Here is a 16,132-nt window from a genome sequence, read left to right on the forward strand (position 1 = left end):
TGGTTTACCCACACAGCAGGTGCAGTGCAGTGTACCTGCAGCTTTTCTGCGGGTTAGCTGAAGCTTAGCCATAGACTTTTTCTGAATGCAGGAGTTTCAGAAAGTGCACCACACCTGCAAGATATAATAGAAGTCTATGTCCAAGCACAGCTAACCCAGGAAAGTCGCAGATGCACTGAGCTGCACCTGCAGGGCAGGTAAATCGAAGCCCATCAGTGTGAAAGTTTAACCCCTTGAAGTGTGCAGTTGCTGGGTGCTTTCAGAGTGGCCCCATTTACTTGAATAGGTCACAATTGGCAGGCAGTAGCACCCACCAAAAGCAACAGGGGGTTTAATTCCTGCTGCCGCCTCAGCAGCTAAAGAGCGGAGGGATTGGGGCAGTAAAACCGCAATTAAACCGTACCACCCCCTAGCTTTATGTGTGAATGAGCCAGAAGGGTGCTGCTGCCGAATGCAACAAAGGGCATTATTCACAAGTGCAGCAGGTACTACGGCTCCTCTGAAAAGCGATCCAAGTGTGTTTGACAGGTGGTGAGGCGGCAATATCCCATAATTGCCATGCAATGCTTACGATTGTGACACGGTCGTACGGCAATTAAGAGGTTTAAATCGGGTGTGAGGAGGCAACACTGTGCCTGGTGATCTTTGACTTCTCCCGTGTTGTTCAGGTAGATCTCTAGCTCTTCACCGTTGCCTACCCCTGCTTTAGTGTGTACGCTGAGGAGACATTGAACAGAATGTCTTTATTGTGTGTTTTAAGAAAGGACTTTACTTTTTCCCTTCCACTGCAACATTATATATTGGTACAATGTATATCCCCTGTATGAGTTTTCATATTCTTTCATTATCCTAGCAAGTATTTTCAAAAACTGTAATCTTCTTAATCCTGTTTTGTGTCAGTGATACTTTTTTTTTAACAACATCCTCATCATTTGACAATCTCATTTGCTTCATAAAGCTGTTTGTTGTTACAGAGTCCAGGAGCTGATGTTGGATGATCAGAGGGAAGCCGGGAGAATTCCAAGGACAGTTGAATGTGAACTGATCCAGGATTTAGTAGATAGCTGTGTTCCTGGAGATATGGTGACCATCACAGGGGTGGTTAAAGTGTCTAATGTCAAAGATGGTAGGTGGCAACCTTTGGTAAACACAGACCAGTACTGTTTATTAGAGGCCTCTTTTATAAAGTAAACCTGTCAACAGCCAAAAGTTTTTTTCTTTTTGCCTCCATCCCACACCCCATACCCCATAATAAATTTAACTCAAGGATAGGAGGTCTTAAACACATGCACCACCTCCCCATAGTAGAAACATTTCAAGAGGGAGAAGTAGAAGTGGGAGTTTTAAGTTGCAAATTATTCAATATTGAAAACAAATTAAAAAATATATACATTTTATTTAATAAACATCATTTTAAAATACTATATTAAAACCAACATGACTAAATTCATGCGATCATTGTTCAAAAGAGTCGACAAACTTTTGTACAATGACCGTATGAATTTAGTCATGTTGGTTTTAATATAGTATTTTAAATGATGTTTATTAAATACAATCTATACATTTTCAAATTTGTTTTCAGTATTGATTCATTTGCACCTTTTAAAACTCCTACTTCTCTCTCTTGAAACACTCCATTAGGGCACTTTCACACTGAGGTGGTGGGGGCATCAGTGGCAATGCGCCGCTAAACCACTTTTCGGCCGCTAGCGGTGCACTTTTAACCCCTGCTAGCGGCCAATAAGTGCTTTGCAGACGCTTCGGCAACCCTGGCTATTGATTTCAATGGCAGGGGCGGTTTAGGAGCACAGCGCTCCTAAATTGCCCCAAAGATGCTGCTTGCAGGACTTTTTCTAGCGTCCTGCAAGCGCACCGCCCCAGTGTGAAAGCATCCGGGCTTTCACATTGGAGTGACAGGAGAGACGCTTTGCAGGCGCTATTTTTAGCGCTGAAATGCCTGTAAAGCGCGTCAGTGTGAAAGTGGACTTATAGGTAAATTACTAAAGCTATGGAGATTTTTTTTTTAAGCTTGACTTCAGCTTTAAAGTATATGTACACCATAAATAAATGACTTTTGCTTTGACAGCACAATGTATCATATACAATTTCCAGTGCTTTTTTTTTTTTTTTTTTTTAAATAAAATACACATTGTTAGGATTTTTCTTTGCATCTCAGTCCTGCTGATATCCTGCAGCTTCTTGTGACCCTGTCTGTTTACATGCACTCTATTAATGGCTGCATAGAAATTTCTCAGGGAAGGTTTCCTGATGGTGAAAACAGGGGACCATGTTGTAATGTGTGTTGAAACGGCCACTTGTAGTCTCCATTGGAAGCCTGTGTTATGAGCACAATGAGGGGACAGGGACAGAGCATTGTTACTCTATAACTTTAAAACCCTGAACATGGATCTTCATGGCTGGATCACCAGGCATTATTTTAATGAAAGCTGCTTATATGAGATTTAAGTGATTTGGTAAAATCTAATTTTAAAGTGTCATTAAATGATATTCTAATTCTCCAAAGATTAACCATAAACTCCAACTACTTAATGGCCCTGTAATCTATTTTTCATGAAATTGTTTCTTATTGTGTTTTTCTGCCTTCTTGGAACATCCTCTGTGAGCTTCTGAACCTCTCCTTTTTCCCTTTGCTTCAGTTTGTTTGGATTAAGTGGTGCGTGCTAGTTTTAGTCATATGCACATTGCACACTACAAATCCCATAGTCCTTAGTTCAAGGGTGCTCAACCATTTTAAAAATGAGGGCGTTTAACCCAAAAAAAAAAAAAAAAAAGAATCCTGCTCCTTTAAAGCATGTTATACAGCACAGTGCTTGTGCTGTGTCATTTGGCCCCCTGTAAAACCTAAAAAAATCTGGCTGATCCTGCCAGTTTCCACCCTCCCCTATGTAAACTGACCACAGTATATCATGGCTGCTGAGCCCTGACACCGTGGTCAGTTTACGTGCCTCCGTTATCCACAGCCTGCTCTCCTGTGTCTGTGTCCTCCTCCCCCCTCCCCTCCCTGCCTGTTAGCTAGTACCAGGGCCGCACCCCTTCCTGCTGGTATCATAAGATATTATTATTGCTACGATCCTGTCTGCAATATTAAATGATGTGCTGCACTGCATGTGTTTTCTAAAAAAAAAAAAAAAAATCTGCCGCTAAGCACCTTGTTTTATAGCGGTGGTTACATGACAGGCTGTCTCTCTCCTCTCCTCTCCTCCCGGCTGACATCAGCAGGGGTTTCTTGGCTCCGCCCACTTTCCTGTCAGCTCAAGAGAGACGGCCGGACACATAAGCGCCGATTGGCGCTATGAAATAAGATATTTAGCAGCAGATTTTTTTAGAAAACACATGCAGTGTAGCACATTTATAATTACAGAGAGGATGGTAGCAACAACACCAAGTGGGTTAACAACCACTTTAGATAATTTGGTAACCAGCCGCGGGCCACAATGAACTCAAATGTTTTAAAATTTAAATTGTTTTCTTTTAAATTGCATAATGAACATTTTCCTCCTGCAGCCACTGAATGCCTGAGGAAGGGAGAGGAGGAGAAGCCAACTTTCAGCAGTTGCAGGAGGAAAATGGAGAGAATTGGTTCCTGTATATGTCGCTCCTCCAGCCCAAGTGTAAAACAGAATGTGACAGGGAGGCTGTACGGGGCCTCCTGGAGCATGGGGTGGGGGATTGCCATTAAGATCCCTGGCGCTACACCATTAGTTGGAGGCATGTGGTAAAAACATGTCTCAACTATGGGGTTTTATCACCCCCCACGCCAAAAATGCAAATGTAAACGTACCCGTACTGTCCTGAGCCCCCTTTTAAGGCTGCTTTCACATGGGGCGGAATCCGCTTGCTCAGCAGGAAAATTGCCTGCCGATTGCCAGCTTAGCAGAACGTAGCAGGCAGATAAAAGGCCGGGTCCGCTCTGCTTTATGGGCCCTCTGATCCATCGAGACTGATGGGAACTAATCCCCTTCCATTTTTTTTTTCTTTTTATTAAGAGGATCGGATTGGAGGTAGGCGGGTGTAAATGGACCGTTTACATCTGGCGCTCCATAGAGGTGAATAGAGGGTTCAGGCAGGTCTGCCTGAAAAACGGACAGGTGGACCCAATAGGACCGATCATGTAAAAGGGGCCTAAGGCTGCTTCGCTTTACCTGACGGTTTGCTGCTCTTGGCCATAGACTTCTATTATATCTTGCGGGTGTGGTGCACTTTCAGAAATCACATCAAACCCACAGGATATAATAGAAGTCTATGGCTCAGTGCAGGTAACTTGCAGGTGCGCTGGGCTGCACCTGTGGATCAGTGTGAAAGCAGCCTAATAACCATTTCAAAACTATTAGGCTACTTTCACACTGAGGTGCTTTACAGGCGCTACAGCGCTAAAAATAGCGCTTGTAAAGAGCCTCTCTAGCCCGTGTGCTTGCAGGACGGTCAAAAAAGTCCTGTAAGCAGCATCTTTGCAGCGCTGTAGGAGCGGGGTATACCGCTCCTACAAAGCAGCGCCGCTGCAGCGGCACTTTGCGGGCAGATTTAACCCTTCTTCGGCCGCTAGCGGAGGTTAAAACCGCCCCGCTATCGACGGTAAAGTGGCGCTAAAAATAGCCGCTTTACCGCCGACGCCCGCCCCAGTCTTACTCCTATATGCCCAAACTCTGATATTATACCCTTTGCTATGATTGCTGTGATGCACAAACTGATTTTCATAAACTGACCTTCCTTCACTTTCTGCATCTGCGTGAATCGCTGGCTGTAGAAAATTTTGTTGTCCCAGGCGGAGTGCATTTGGCATCACTCCGCCTGGCACAGAAGCCGGCACTAAAGGGGAAACATTGGCTCCTCTGCTCCCTCTGCAACCACTTGCATCCTCTACTGTCGGCTTGATCCACAACACTGATGCTCTGGGATTGCGGGTCGGCAACCCACGATCTGGGCTTGCTGACCCGGCATCCCAGAGCAGCAGGTCGCGGGCCACATCAGAGGGCTTCGTGGGCCACATGTGGCCCGCAGGCCACCAGTTGGGCACCCCTGCCCTAGCTCATCTCAGGAGCAAACCAAGAGAGGATGGCTATGCTCCTATATACAGTGGAACCATAGAGAACAAACAAGGCCACCCTCTAACAGGAAGTCTGCTCACAGCAGCAAAGAAAAAAAGAAAAGGGAACTGCTGGCATGGGGGATGTACACAACACCTGTGTATCCCCATCCCGGTATAACAAGGCCTTTCCTTGGGTGTAATCTCCCCATGTGAATGAGGCCTTTTGAATGCATACAGTGCTTTAACCACTTGCCGACCAGCCTCAGTTATTATGCTGTTGTTGGTCGGCTCTCCTGCGCAAACCGCCGTAGGCGTACGTTGGTCTTTGCATAGGAGATAGCGTGCGTATAAACTACTCTATAAATATAAACTGCTAAATATCTTTTCTCATCAGCCGTATATAGCAGTCTTATGACTTCTATCAGTGTCTGGTTAAAACATGTATGAGTCTTCATTCTCCTCGGACTGTCCTATGAGGCTCCCTTTGTCTGGACAGTGCTGATTGGCCCTGTGCTGATCACATGCAACCTCCAAAAAAAAAAAAAAAAAAAAAACTCTCTAGCAATACACACCAAACTGAGCATGTGCAAAGTGCCTCCTATGGCTCTGTGCTATCAGCAGATGGATTGGGGACAGTAAAAGAAGAGGAGGATTAGAGAAGACAGGTTCATGCAGCCTTTTTGCAGAGGATTAACCCTTTAGGTTCCACGGTGAATATAACCAGCATGCTTTACTGCATATACAGACTGATATTACTGTTGTGGGTTTAGTAAGACTTTTGGGTAAGCCATTTACTGAATAATTTCAAATCTAATTTTTATTATTTTCTTTTGTGTAGGAGGGTTTAAAAATAAAAACAATAAATGCATGTTTCTGTTGTACATCGAGGCAAATTCAGTCAGTAACAGCAAAGGTCAGAAAGCAAAAGACACAGAGGAGAGCACCAGGCATGGGGCAGCTATGGATTTTTCTCTGAAAGACCTGTACGCTATTCAAGAAATCCAGGCTCAGGAGAGTCTCTTCAAATTAATAGTCAAGTAAGTATACACTGCATATCGCTGCCATTATGGCTCCTTGTTGTGAGTTGGCATTAATGATTTATGTGTCCATTAACTCAATCGTTAGGCATTTCTTTTACTAAGCAGAATATTGTCTCTAAAGTCTGGTGGCATTAACTTTCTTACATTTCTTTTTTTAACAATTGCCTTTTACCTTCCTGTCATTTACTGGATGAAACTTTCATAATGACTCAGCAGGCTGTTAAATATTTTAAATACAATTAAAAATCAAATGTAAAAGTAGTCCCTAGAAACAGGGTCGTAGATATTTTATTTTTCCTGGGGGGGTTCAGTCTTTGTGGGTATTGCAAACTTCGCTAACAGTGGGAGGAGCTTAAAACTTGACTCTACTCACTTTGTACATAGTAACATGCCACAGCCTTTGTACCCAAAATGATGCTTTATTTACCTGTGCTACAAGTGAGAGACTAGCAGACATGTACAAACCTCAGCACATGAATACTGCAGATGTCCTCCTCATGGTGATCAATCTCACATACTCTGTCCTAACCAAGTGGGAGGTATTCAGCAATGCTCTGGGCCTTCCTCTCTAACCTGGCATCCACATGGTCCTCTGGCTAAGCAGTCCATCCCCTAATGGCCAATTCTGTAGGCTGAATGGAGGTGGATGAGCAGGCCCCACTGTCCCTATGGCACAGTGGCATACCTCCCAACTTTTGAACTTCAGAATGAGGGACACTTGAAGGAAGGAGTGAGCTGCGGTGCGCATAGCGCGGCAAAATGTGGGCATGGTCAAACTTATAGCAGTGGGAGGAACTTAAGGGTGAGGGGTGCGCACTGTGTACAAACTGCAGGGTTGAGGGGTATGCTACGTACAGAGTTCAGGGTTGAGTGTACTGTGCAGGATTTAGGGGTATGCTACGTACATACCCCTGTATGCAGGGTTGAGAGGTGTGCTACGTACAGAGTGCAGGGTTGAGAGGTGCGCTACGTACAGAGTGCCGGGTTGAGAGGTGCGCTACGTACAGAGTGCCGGGTTGAGAGGTGCGCTACGTACAGAGTGCCGGGTTGAGAGGTGCGCTACGTACAGAGTGCAGGGTTGAGAGGTGCGCTACGTACAGAGTGCAGGGTTGAGAGGTGCGCTACGTACAGAGTGCAGGGTTGAGAGGTGCGCTACGTACAGAGTGCAGGGTTGAGAGGTGCGCTACGTACAGAGTGCAGGGTTGAGAGGTGCGCTACGTACAGAGTGCAGGGTTGAGAGGTGCGCTACGTACAGAGTGCAGGGTTGAGAGGTGCGCTACGGCACTGTGAAAAGACAGGGATAAGGCTGACATTACAATTTATTATTAGAGGGACACAGGCTATGTACTGTACAGTAACAGTAAATCACAGAGCCAGATGTAACCTACCAACCTGTGTGATCATTTACTGAATGTCCTCTGTCTGGTCACCTTGTGCTGTGTCTTGATGAAAAAGTCCCCTATATGGGTGCTCCCTGTCACCATCTATTGCCACCCCCATGCCCAGAGCAGTCAGTGCCCCCCATGCCCTCAGGTGAATGGCGCCCTCCCCAATCCCCAGGCATTGTTTGTCCACCTGTCAGCCCCTCGCCCCCCAGTGATCAGCAGGGACATGACTACATACCTGTAACCTGTAGTAGGGAAGCAGCCAATTTCTTAGCGCAAACCATATCCAGGCTGGCAGTGGTGTGGCAGCTCTTCAGGTAGAGACAAGGCATGGTGGAGAACAGGGACACCAGCCCACTGAAGGAGTCAGGAGGAGCAGCTGCTCTCAATCCAGAGTCTTCCTAGTTCCCTGGCCAGCCCTGCTGTAATTTGTAGCTGGAAGATGTGTGATTTTTTTTTTTTTTTGTTAAAATGCATTAGCACTCTCATACTTGTGATGTGACACAGAGCGGATGGCAGTGTATGCATTGGATGCCGTGTGACTAGGAACAGGAAGTTGTCCTGACCCTCTTTTAAATAGGGACAAGCTAGGTGAATGAATACATGGACATGGAGGAATTGATCAGCCTTGACACTACAAACTGCAACCTTAACATGTGAAAACATTACAAGATAAGGCAAACAAACAAAACGGATAATAGAACTACACAAATACCGAGTTAAAACATTTGAATGTGTACAATGTCTTTAATATTTAATTGGTGGCAGCTCTGCATGTGACTGTTTTCCTTGTAAAACGCAAGTTTAATGTTCTTTTTAAAGAATTGACGTTTTATGCACACAGACAGTTGGTAGCATTTTTTATGCCTAGTGTAAATTTCCCATCCCTTTCCCGCACACAGGGAGCTGCATGCATACAAGTGAATGGCTGAACACAGCTGTACTCTTGTAAACTCCCAATGCTTCTTTGCATTGGGGGTTTACTTCCACCCATACGTGTCCGACATATTTATTGCACATTCCCCTCCTCTCTGTGCAGTGCTTCTGGGACAGACCAGAATGATTCGCTGTGCAGATGCAGACCAATCAAAATCAATCTGGTCCATCCCAGAAGCGCACTGGACAGAAAAGAGGAGGGATTTTAAAAGGACCAAAGGTGAAGGAACACTTTAAAGGGGAACTAAACCCTCCTATTGTTATATAGCCAAGGAAGCCGCCATCTTGGCCTCTGTTTGATCTTCAACTGCCCTGGTGCTACACCTGTGATGCATTATGACACCAGCCATTTGATGGTTTGACAGTTTGGTTTAAAGCACAATGAATGTGACAGTTACATTCCATTAAATGTTTGGGTTTAGTTCCGTTTTAACATGTATGATTAACAATTTTCAGTTATAAGTCTGAATTAAATTAATTTTATTTGTGTTTTTGTTCTTAGCTCTCTTTGCCCCATGATATATGGACATGAGGTGAGCTGCCATATTTACATGACCATTATAAACTTGGAATGCAATGTACTGTATGTTTTGTCTCTAAAGGGTTGCCTACAATTCTAGTGTGATCAAAAGAATACATTTTATGTTCATTATTAAATATGTGTTATGAATAACATCTCTATTGTCAGATTCAGTCAAGGCCAAATTATATTTTCCAAAGGAATTGGCAGCCTGAATAGTAAATGTATAGTATAGTATAGTATAGCTGAAAATTCATAAAACTTTTTAATCATTTGAATTAAAAAAAAAAATTAAAAAATATAAATACGCCAATGGTTAATCTCTCTACATGCCATTTGCTTGAAATGCGTTCTTCAGGGTAAAGTAAACCTGATTTTAAACCCTTCTTGATGATGACACTGAGGGGGTTCCACTTCCCTTCTGCCAGTATTGCTTATGATTTGGTTGTGTACTTGAGGCTGACTATGAAAAGGAATTTGTATATGACCCTTCAAAGATTTAAAGCTGAGCTCCATGGTTTAATTCAACTTTTAAATAGTTCATTTGGACCAAGCTGCATAGTAAAATAAAATTTAAAAATAAATACAAATTCCAGTATATATACCATAGTTTGTAGACGCTATAACTTTTGCACAATTAATATACGTTTATTGGGGTTTTTTTTTTTTACCAAAAATGATGTAGCAGAATACATATTGGCCTAAATTTATAAAGAGATTTAATTTTTTTGGACTTTTTTTTTTATTGGATTTGTTTTTATAGCAGAAAGTAAAAAAAAAATCTTTTTTTTTTTTTCCCCAAAAGTGTTGGTCTTTTTTTTGTTTATAGCGCAAAAAATAAAAAAGCCCAGTGGTGATCAAATACCACCAAAACAAAGGTCTATCTGTGGGGGAAAAAAAGGACTTAAATGTTTGGGTACAGCGTTGCACGATCGCGCAATTTTCAGTTAAAGTTACGCAGTGCGTAACAAAAAATGGGATGGTCATGAAGGGGGATAGATCTTCTGGAAGTCAAGTTGTTAAGGGATTAGTACTATTGAAATGTGTATAGAAATACAACTATCGCCCGATTAAATAAAAAAAATGGGGGGGGGGTTTGTTACTTTATTACTTATAGAAGAAACCCCCTCTAAGCTGGGAGTAAGCTTCCAAAGCTTAGTAAGTCTCACACTTTGTGTGCTAACATGTTTGGTAATATGTACTTACAGTATACGGTGAAAGTTTTTTTTTTTTTTCTACAGGTGGTTAAAGCCGGGTTATCACTTGCTCTGTTTGGAGGCTGTCAAAAATACGTGGATGATAAAAATAGAATTCCCATTCGTGGAGATCCTCACATGCTTGTGGTTGGAGATCCTGGACTGGGAAAAAGTCAGATGTTACAGGTATGGATAACTTCTGATTATGCTTTTGTCTTATTGAAAAGGCTTTGTTAAAAAAAAAATACTAGGGAATGCTTGTTTTGATACACATTTACGCTAAATTATTTTCCAAATAAAGAGCTTTGTGATCCATATATTATCATGTTGCAGGCAGTTTGTAATGTGGCCCCTCGTGGCATCTATGTTTGTGGAAACACAACTACGACTTCTGGATTGACCGTGACCCTATCCAGGGACAGCGCAACAGGAGATTTTGCCTTGGAAGCTGGAGCTCTTATTTTGGGAGACCAAGGTATGAGAAGTGTTATTGTCCTCTGCAACTTGTATGTTGTAACACAGAGACATTTGCTTCCAAATTTTCAAAAGCTCCTTATGCAAGGAGTGATTGGGAAAATTGATTAAATTGTACCATAATAACATTTGCATACTTTTATTTGTATATTGGCTCGTAAGCACAGGAGATAATAATCATGGTTTAACCTTGGGGTTATACAGCCACCTACGGGAGGGAGGGAGAACAAAAAAAACTGTAGGCCAGCCCAGGATAACCATTCCTACTATCAGTTTTTGCTAGCAGACACCAATGATGGGGCACTATTCCCCCTCCTCAGTCACCAATGATGGGGCACTATTCCCCCTCCACAGACACCAATAATAGTTCACTATCCCCCCCTCCACTGAAACCAATAATGGGGCACTATTCCGCCAATGATGGTTCACTATTCCCCCCTCCACTGTTGCCAATGATGGGGCACTATTCCCCCTCCACTGATGCCAATGATGGGGCACTATTCCCCCTCCACTGATGCCAATGATGGGGCACTATTCCCCCTCCACTGATGCCAATGATGGGGCACTATTCCTCCTCCACTGATGCCAATGATGGGGCACTATTCCCCCTCCACTGATGCCAATGATGGGGCACTATTCCCCCTCCACTGATGCCAATGATGGGGCACTATTCCCCCTCCACTGATGCCAATGATGGGGCACTATTCCCCCTCCACTGATGCCAATGATGGGGCACTATTCCCCCTCCACTGATGCCAATGATGGGGCACTATTCCCCCTCCACTGATGCCAATGATGGGGCACTATTCCCCCTCCACTGATGCCAATGATGGGGCACTATTCCCCCTCCACTGATGCCAATGATGGGGCACTATTCCCCCTCCACTGATGCCAATGATGGGGCACTATTCCCCCTCCACTGATGCCAATGATGGGGCACTATTCCCCCTCCACTGATGCCAATGATGGGGCACTATTCCCCCTCCACTGATGCCAATGATGGGGCACTATTCCCCCTCCACTGATGCCAATGATGGGGCACTATTCCCCCTCCACTGATGCCAATGATGGGGCACTATTCCCCCTCCACTGATGCCAATGATGGGGCACTATTCCCCCTCCACTGATGCCAATGATGGGGCACTATTCCCCCTCCACTGATGCCAATGATGGGGCACTATTCCCCCTCCACTGATGCCAATGATGGGGCACTATTCCCCCTCCACTGATGCCAATGATGGGGCACTATTCCCCCTCCACTGATGCCAATGATGGGGCACTATTCCCCCTCCACTGATGCCAATGATGGGGCAATATTCCCCCTCCACTGATGCCAATGATGGGGCACTATTCCCCCTCCACTGATGCCAATGATGGGGCACTATTCCCCCTCCACTGATGCCAATGATGGGGCAATATTCCCCCTCCACTGACGCCAATGATGGGGCAATATTCCCCCTTCACTGACGCCAACGATGGGGCACAATTCCTCCAACTGACATCAATGATGGGACATGGTTTACTCCCAATTATGCAAGGGCATTTTCTACTCCCACTGACCAGTTCAGCCCCCCTGAAGTCTGAAGGAAGGTAAACTGACCCTTTGTTTAGAAAGTTTGGAGACCCTGGTCTAAAGCATCTCCCTACTGCTGCCTGCCTACAGAGACTTTGGTGAGTTCCAGGGCTGTTTTTAGCTCACCTGCTGCAATCGCCATCATGAAGTCATGATGATCTCTGCTCGTAGTGTGTTGCGTCCTCAAAGTCCTCTGTAGCTCCATCAGGTATGGCTGGGGTTGGGTAATCTGCCCTTTTTAGGTTAAGGTCTTTACCATGGTTAAGACTTTATGGCCCAAATCAGAGTTATTTGCATCTTGATAAGTTAATATCTCCCCCAAACGTTTATTTGCCCTTTTATGTCTTAACAAGACCCCTACAATATTATACCAGTGGAGGATGCAACTGTCTTCAAGGACCCAACCAATATGTGGTTGGAAGCCCTTTCTATAAGGACCCAACCAATAAGTGGTTGGAAGCCCTTTTTAAAGCCCTGTTTTCTCTGGCAGTTTCTGCTTTTAACTTGATCCTGGCAATAAATTTACTTTACAAGTAAACAAAAATATTTTGCGCTGCCACTATAAATCGAATCAACATATTCAAATATTTGAGGCAAAAAAACAATTTAAATAGCCCCAAATACACAGATCCCAAAATTAATAAAAATTATACATTATAAAGTACACCGTGAGATGAAATTATTTCTTCACACCAATGTTGTGCACCAGCCACCATAAAGACACGCAGCTGCTTGCCAAATTCTCAGGCCGCAAATGTAAGGAGGTCTGACAGCGCTTTAGGGACAAATCCCAAGTGTATGTATGGTAACCATACTCAATCCCACATTGCGAAAAATGGCTTGGCTTTCTTTGTTTCCAAAGACACTGCTCAGATCCCCACTGGATGTAACTCACATAAATAGCGGTCAGTATCATATAAACCAAGAGAGAAGAGCGAGGAAAAAAACCAATAGTGAAGTACATTCCAAAGATAACTGTATGTACTTACAAACAAGAACAAGCCGAGAGCATATCACAAGCGTCCACCGCCGGTTCTCCAGACGGACGTCTTGACGTCATCGCTAGGCTCAGCCTTCGTGTTTCGTCTGCGATGTCTTCCAAGGGGCAACAGACTATACTTTGGCAAACACTGATTAGTCAAAATCCCTTTTTTTACATTTTTTTTTTTAGACCAGTACAGCGGTTGATTACCTGTTTCTTGAACATACACATGTACATATGTGTAAGGCACTTTGGCTAAAGTGCTAAACTGCGGAAGCTTTGCATAAGAAGCATTTGATCTGCATGGCCTTCGAGGGACAAAAAATATTTCTGGACATGCTCCTTGATAATTTTATCAAGAACAAGCACCAATCTTCCTCGACAGAAGAAGCCTCAGAAACAGATTTCAAGATCTTCTCACTTTCCAGAGTGGGGGGGGGGCAGCTTGTGTGTCAGATGCTTGGGTGCAGGAGGTGGTATCCAGGAGCTACAAACTGGCCATTTACTCAATGTCCCTTCTCGCCTCCAACCTTCCTGTGTCACCGCACTGATTAGCAAATCTACACTGAGCCCTCTCGGGTCTTCTGGAACAAGTTGTAATTGCCCCGGTTCCAGTGGCAGAATGGTTTCAGGGGTTTTTACTCCAACCTGTTTACGGTTCCCAAACCCAAAGGGGTCATCCACCCCAACTTGGATGTCGGAGCTCCTGTATGTCTTCATTCATGTACAGAAGTTTTGCATGGTATCCACCAAACCTGTCATCGCTTCCCTTCACCAGGAAGACTTTCTGGCTTCTGTGGACATCAGATACTTTCCTTCATGTCCCCATCTTTTCAGTGCATCAGCAGTTCCTATGCTTTGCTTTAGGACTCCTTTACTGCCAGTTAGTGACCCTGCCCATAAAATTATTTTCTTGAAGTCTATTAAGGAACACAGGCCCCACCCCTCTGTTTATGACCGTGCTCTCCAAAAGTGAGGTAAGCTTGGTAGTAGGAGGGGATATCCTGGGCTGCTCTACAATTTTTTATTTCCCATCATCCAAGCCTCCTGTAGGGGGGCAGGATGCTAAGAATAGGATTTATTGGCGAGTGCAAAAATCTTATTTTTCCTTTTTTATAATAGCACATAAACTTGCAACAAAAGTGGAACTGCTGCCCTTTGCCACCAATTAGATTACATTTTCCATTTGCTGGGAAAGTGAAACGAGAAGCTGCTTTCCTTTTTGGGCAACTGTCCCACTTTTCCAATTGAATGCATAATCCTTAAAATATCTGAGCTTCTGGCTTTTTATTTTTAGAAGTGATATGCTCAGCTTCTCTGCTAAAGAAGCCAAATAAAACCATAAATGAAAGCAGGCAATTTCTTACTGTGAGCAATAATTTTGTTTTTGCCATTTTTAAGCCCCTGATTTAATTTCTTTTTTTTATTATTATTATTTTTTAATATTCAGGTATATGTGGAATTGATGAGTTTGACAAGATGGGTAATCAGCATCAGGCTCTACTAGAAGCTATGGAACAACAGAGTATTAGTCTTGCCAAGGCTGGAATTGTTTGCACCTTACCCGCCAGGACATCCATCATTGCTGCTGCTAACCCAGTGGGTGGGCACTACAACAAAGGCAAAACCGTCTCTGAAAATTTGAAGTAAGTACTCTGACAATTAAAGGGAAGGATTCCCAAGAGGACAAAAGTAATACATAGACGGCTATCACTGACCTGCTTCTGTAATTGCTGGTTGCCTGCTAGGCGGTCATCCTGATCCTCTGGTTTCAGCATGTTAAAGCACTGGCCTGAAACAAGTATTCAGCTAGTGAATTTAGGACCTCTGATCTTTAGAACCCCTGACTGAGGAAGCCATACAATTGGCATAATGGCCAGGGAAATTGCAACTTCAGGTAGTCAGAAATGGAAGGTAATGTATTTTATCTTTAAAGGATAACTTCACTTTTGTAACAATTTACATGTTGCACTCATATTCAGGGTGTAACATGTAAAATGTTCCAGATGCACCAGCCCCCTTTTCCCCCGAACCCCCAGCCTGAAAGCTAGTGGGGGTCTTCTCCCTCCTGCTAGCTGTCACAGTCTGTAAAAGGTGCGGCCGTGCGGGGCTCTGCCTGCCGGCCGCATCATCCTTTCACAGTGCTCTATGAATGGAAAATGACAAGACCCCGGCAGCTTTTGTGGCTGTCAGTTTGTAGTTTTCAATGAACTACCACTGTGCTGTTGAGCGCTGTGGCAGTTCATTGATGCTTCCCGCTAGTGTGTAACCTGCTACAGCCAAGCAGCTTACACACCGAGCCTGCTAGAGCCCTGCATAGCACCCACAATCTTCTGATTGTGTGTGCAATACTTTCCAGGCTCCCAACAAAAAAAATAATAAATGCAATTTTTTTTTTTTACCAGCAATTTTTTTTTTGTAAAGGTAAACTTCTCCTTTCAAACCAAAACAAGTGTGCAAAGCCACATGAAAACCAGTCTGTGGGTTGAATATTCCTGTGCTCAACCAAATATATTTCTAATCTGTTTACATCAATAAAAAATGTAATTCATTACACAAATAAAGTACACTTCAAAATTAAGTTATGCAATTGTTTATAAAACTTATGTGAAAAAATAAAGTTCGCACCCACTGTCCACAAATAGCTCAAAGGGCTGCTAACACATCATAAAAGACTTGTGCATTCGGTGCTCCCAACTTTTCAGACCACCAAAAGTGCCAACTCTTTACCAGAAACATATGATCTCTGCATTTATAGAGATCAAATGCGCTTGTGAAAAAGGTTAAACCCCACCGGACACACTGTATGTTTCCACATATTTCCTCTTCTGGCACACAGCCAACATCCTAGAACGCACAGCTCCTCTTAGTTGTAATAGGAGAAAAAGACCAACATAGGACAATAACACTAAAACATAATACAGCACTTATTCATTGAAGTCAAACCTCTAGTTCTCACAACTTTCCAAACCACCAAAG

General features: G+C 43.7%; 1 protein-coding gene across 1 annotated transcript in view; it reads left to right on the plus strand.

Annotated features, from left to right (window-relative positions):
- Nucleotides 1–16,132, plus strand: part of MCM8 (minichromosome maintenance 8 homologous recombination repair factor) — an 82,743-nt gene that overhangs the window by 34,048 nt on the left and 32,563 nt on the right. Inside the window, exons 9-14 of the mRNA XM_073628615.1 lie at nt 975–1,126; nt 5,886–6,084; nt 8,911–8,941; nt 10,170–10,310; nt 10,458–10,599; nt 14,604–14,799. Of these exons, the coding sequence (XP_073484716.1) occupies nt 975–1,126; nt 5,886–6,084; nt 8,911–8,941; nt 10,170–10,310; nt 10,458–10,599; nt 14,604–14,799 (861 nt within the window). The remainder of the gene's footprint in view (nt 1–974; nt 1,127–5,885; nt 6,085–8,910; nt 8,942–10,169; nt 10,311–10,457; nt 10,600–14,603; nt 14,800–16,132) is intronic.

Source organism: Aquarana catesbeiana, linkage group LG04, assembly GCF_042186555.1.
Source record: "Aquarana catesbeiana isolate 2022-GZ linkage group LG04, ASM4218655v1, whole genome shotgun sequence".
In the NCBI taxonomy this organism is placed as follows: Eukaryota; Metazoa; Chordata; class Amphibia; order Anura; family Ranidae; genus Aquarana; species Aquarana catesbeiana.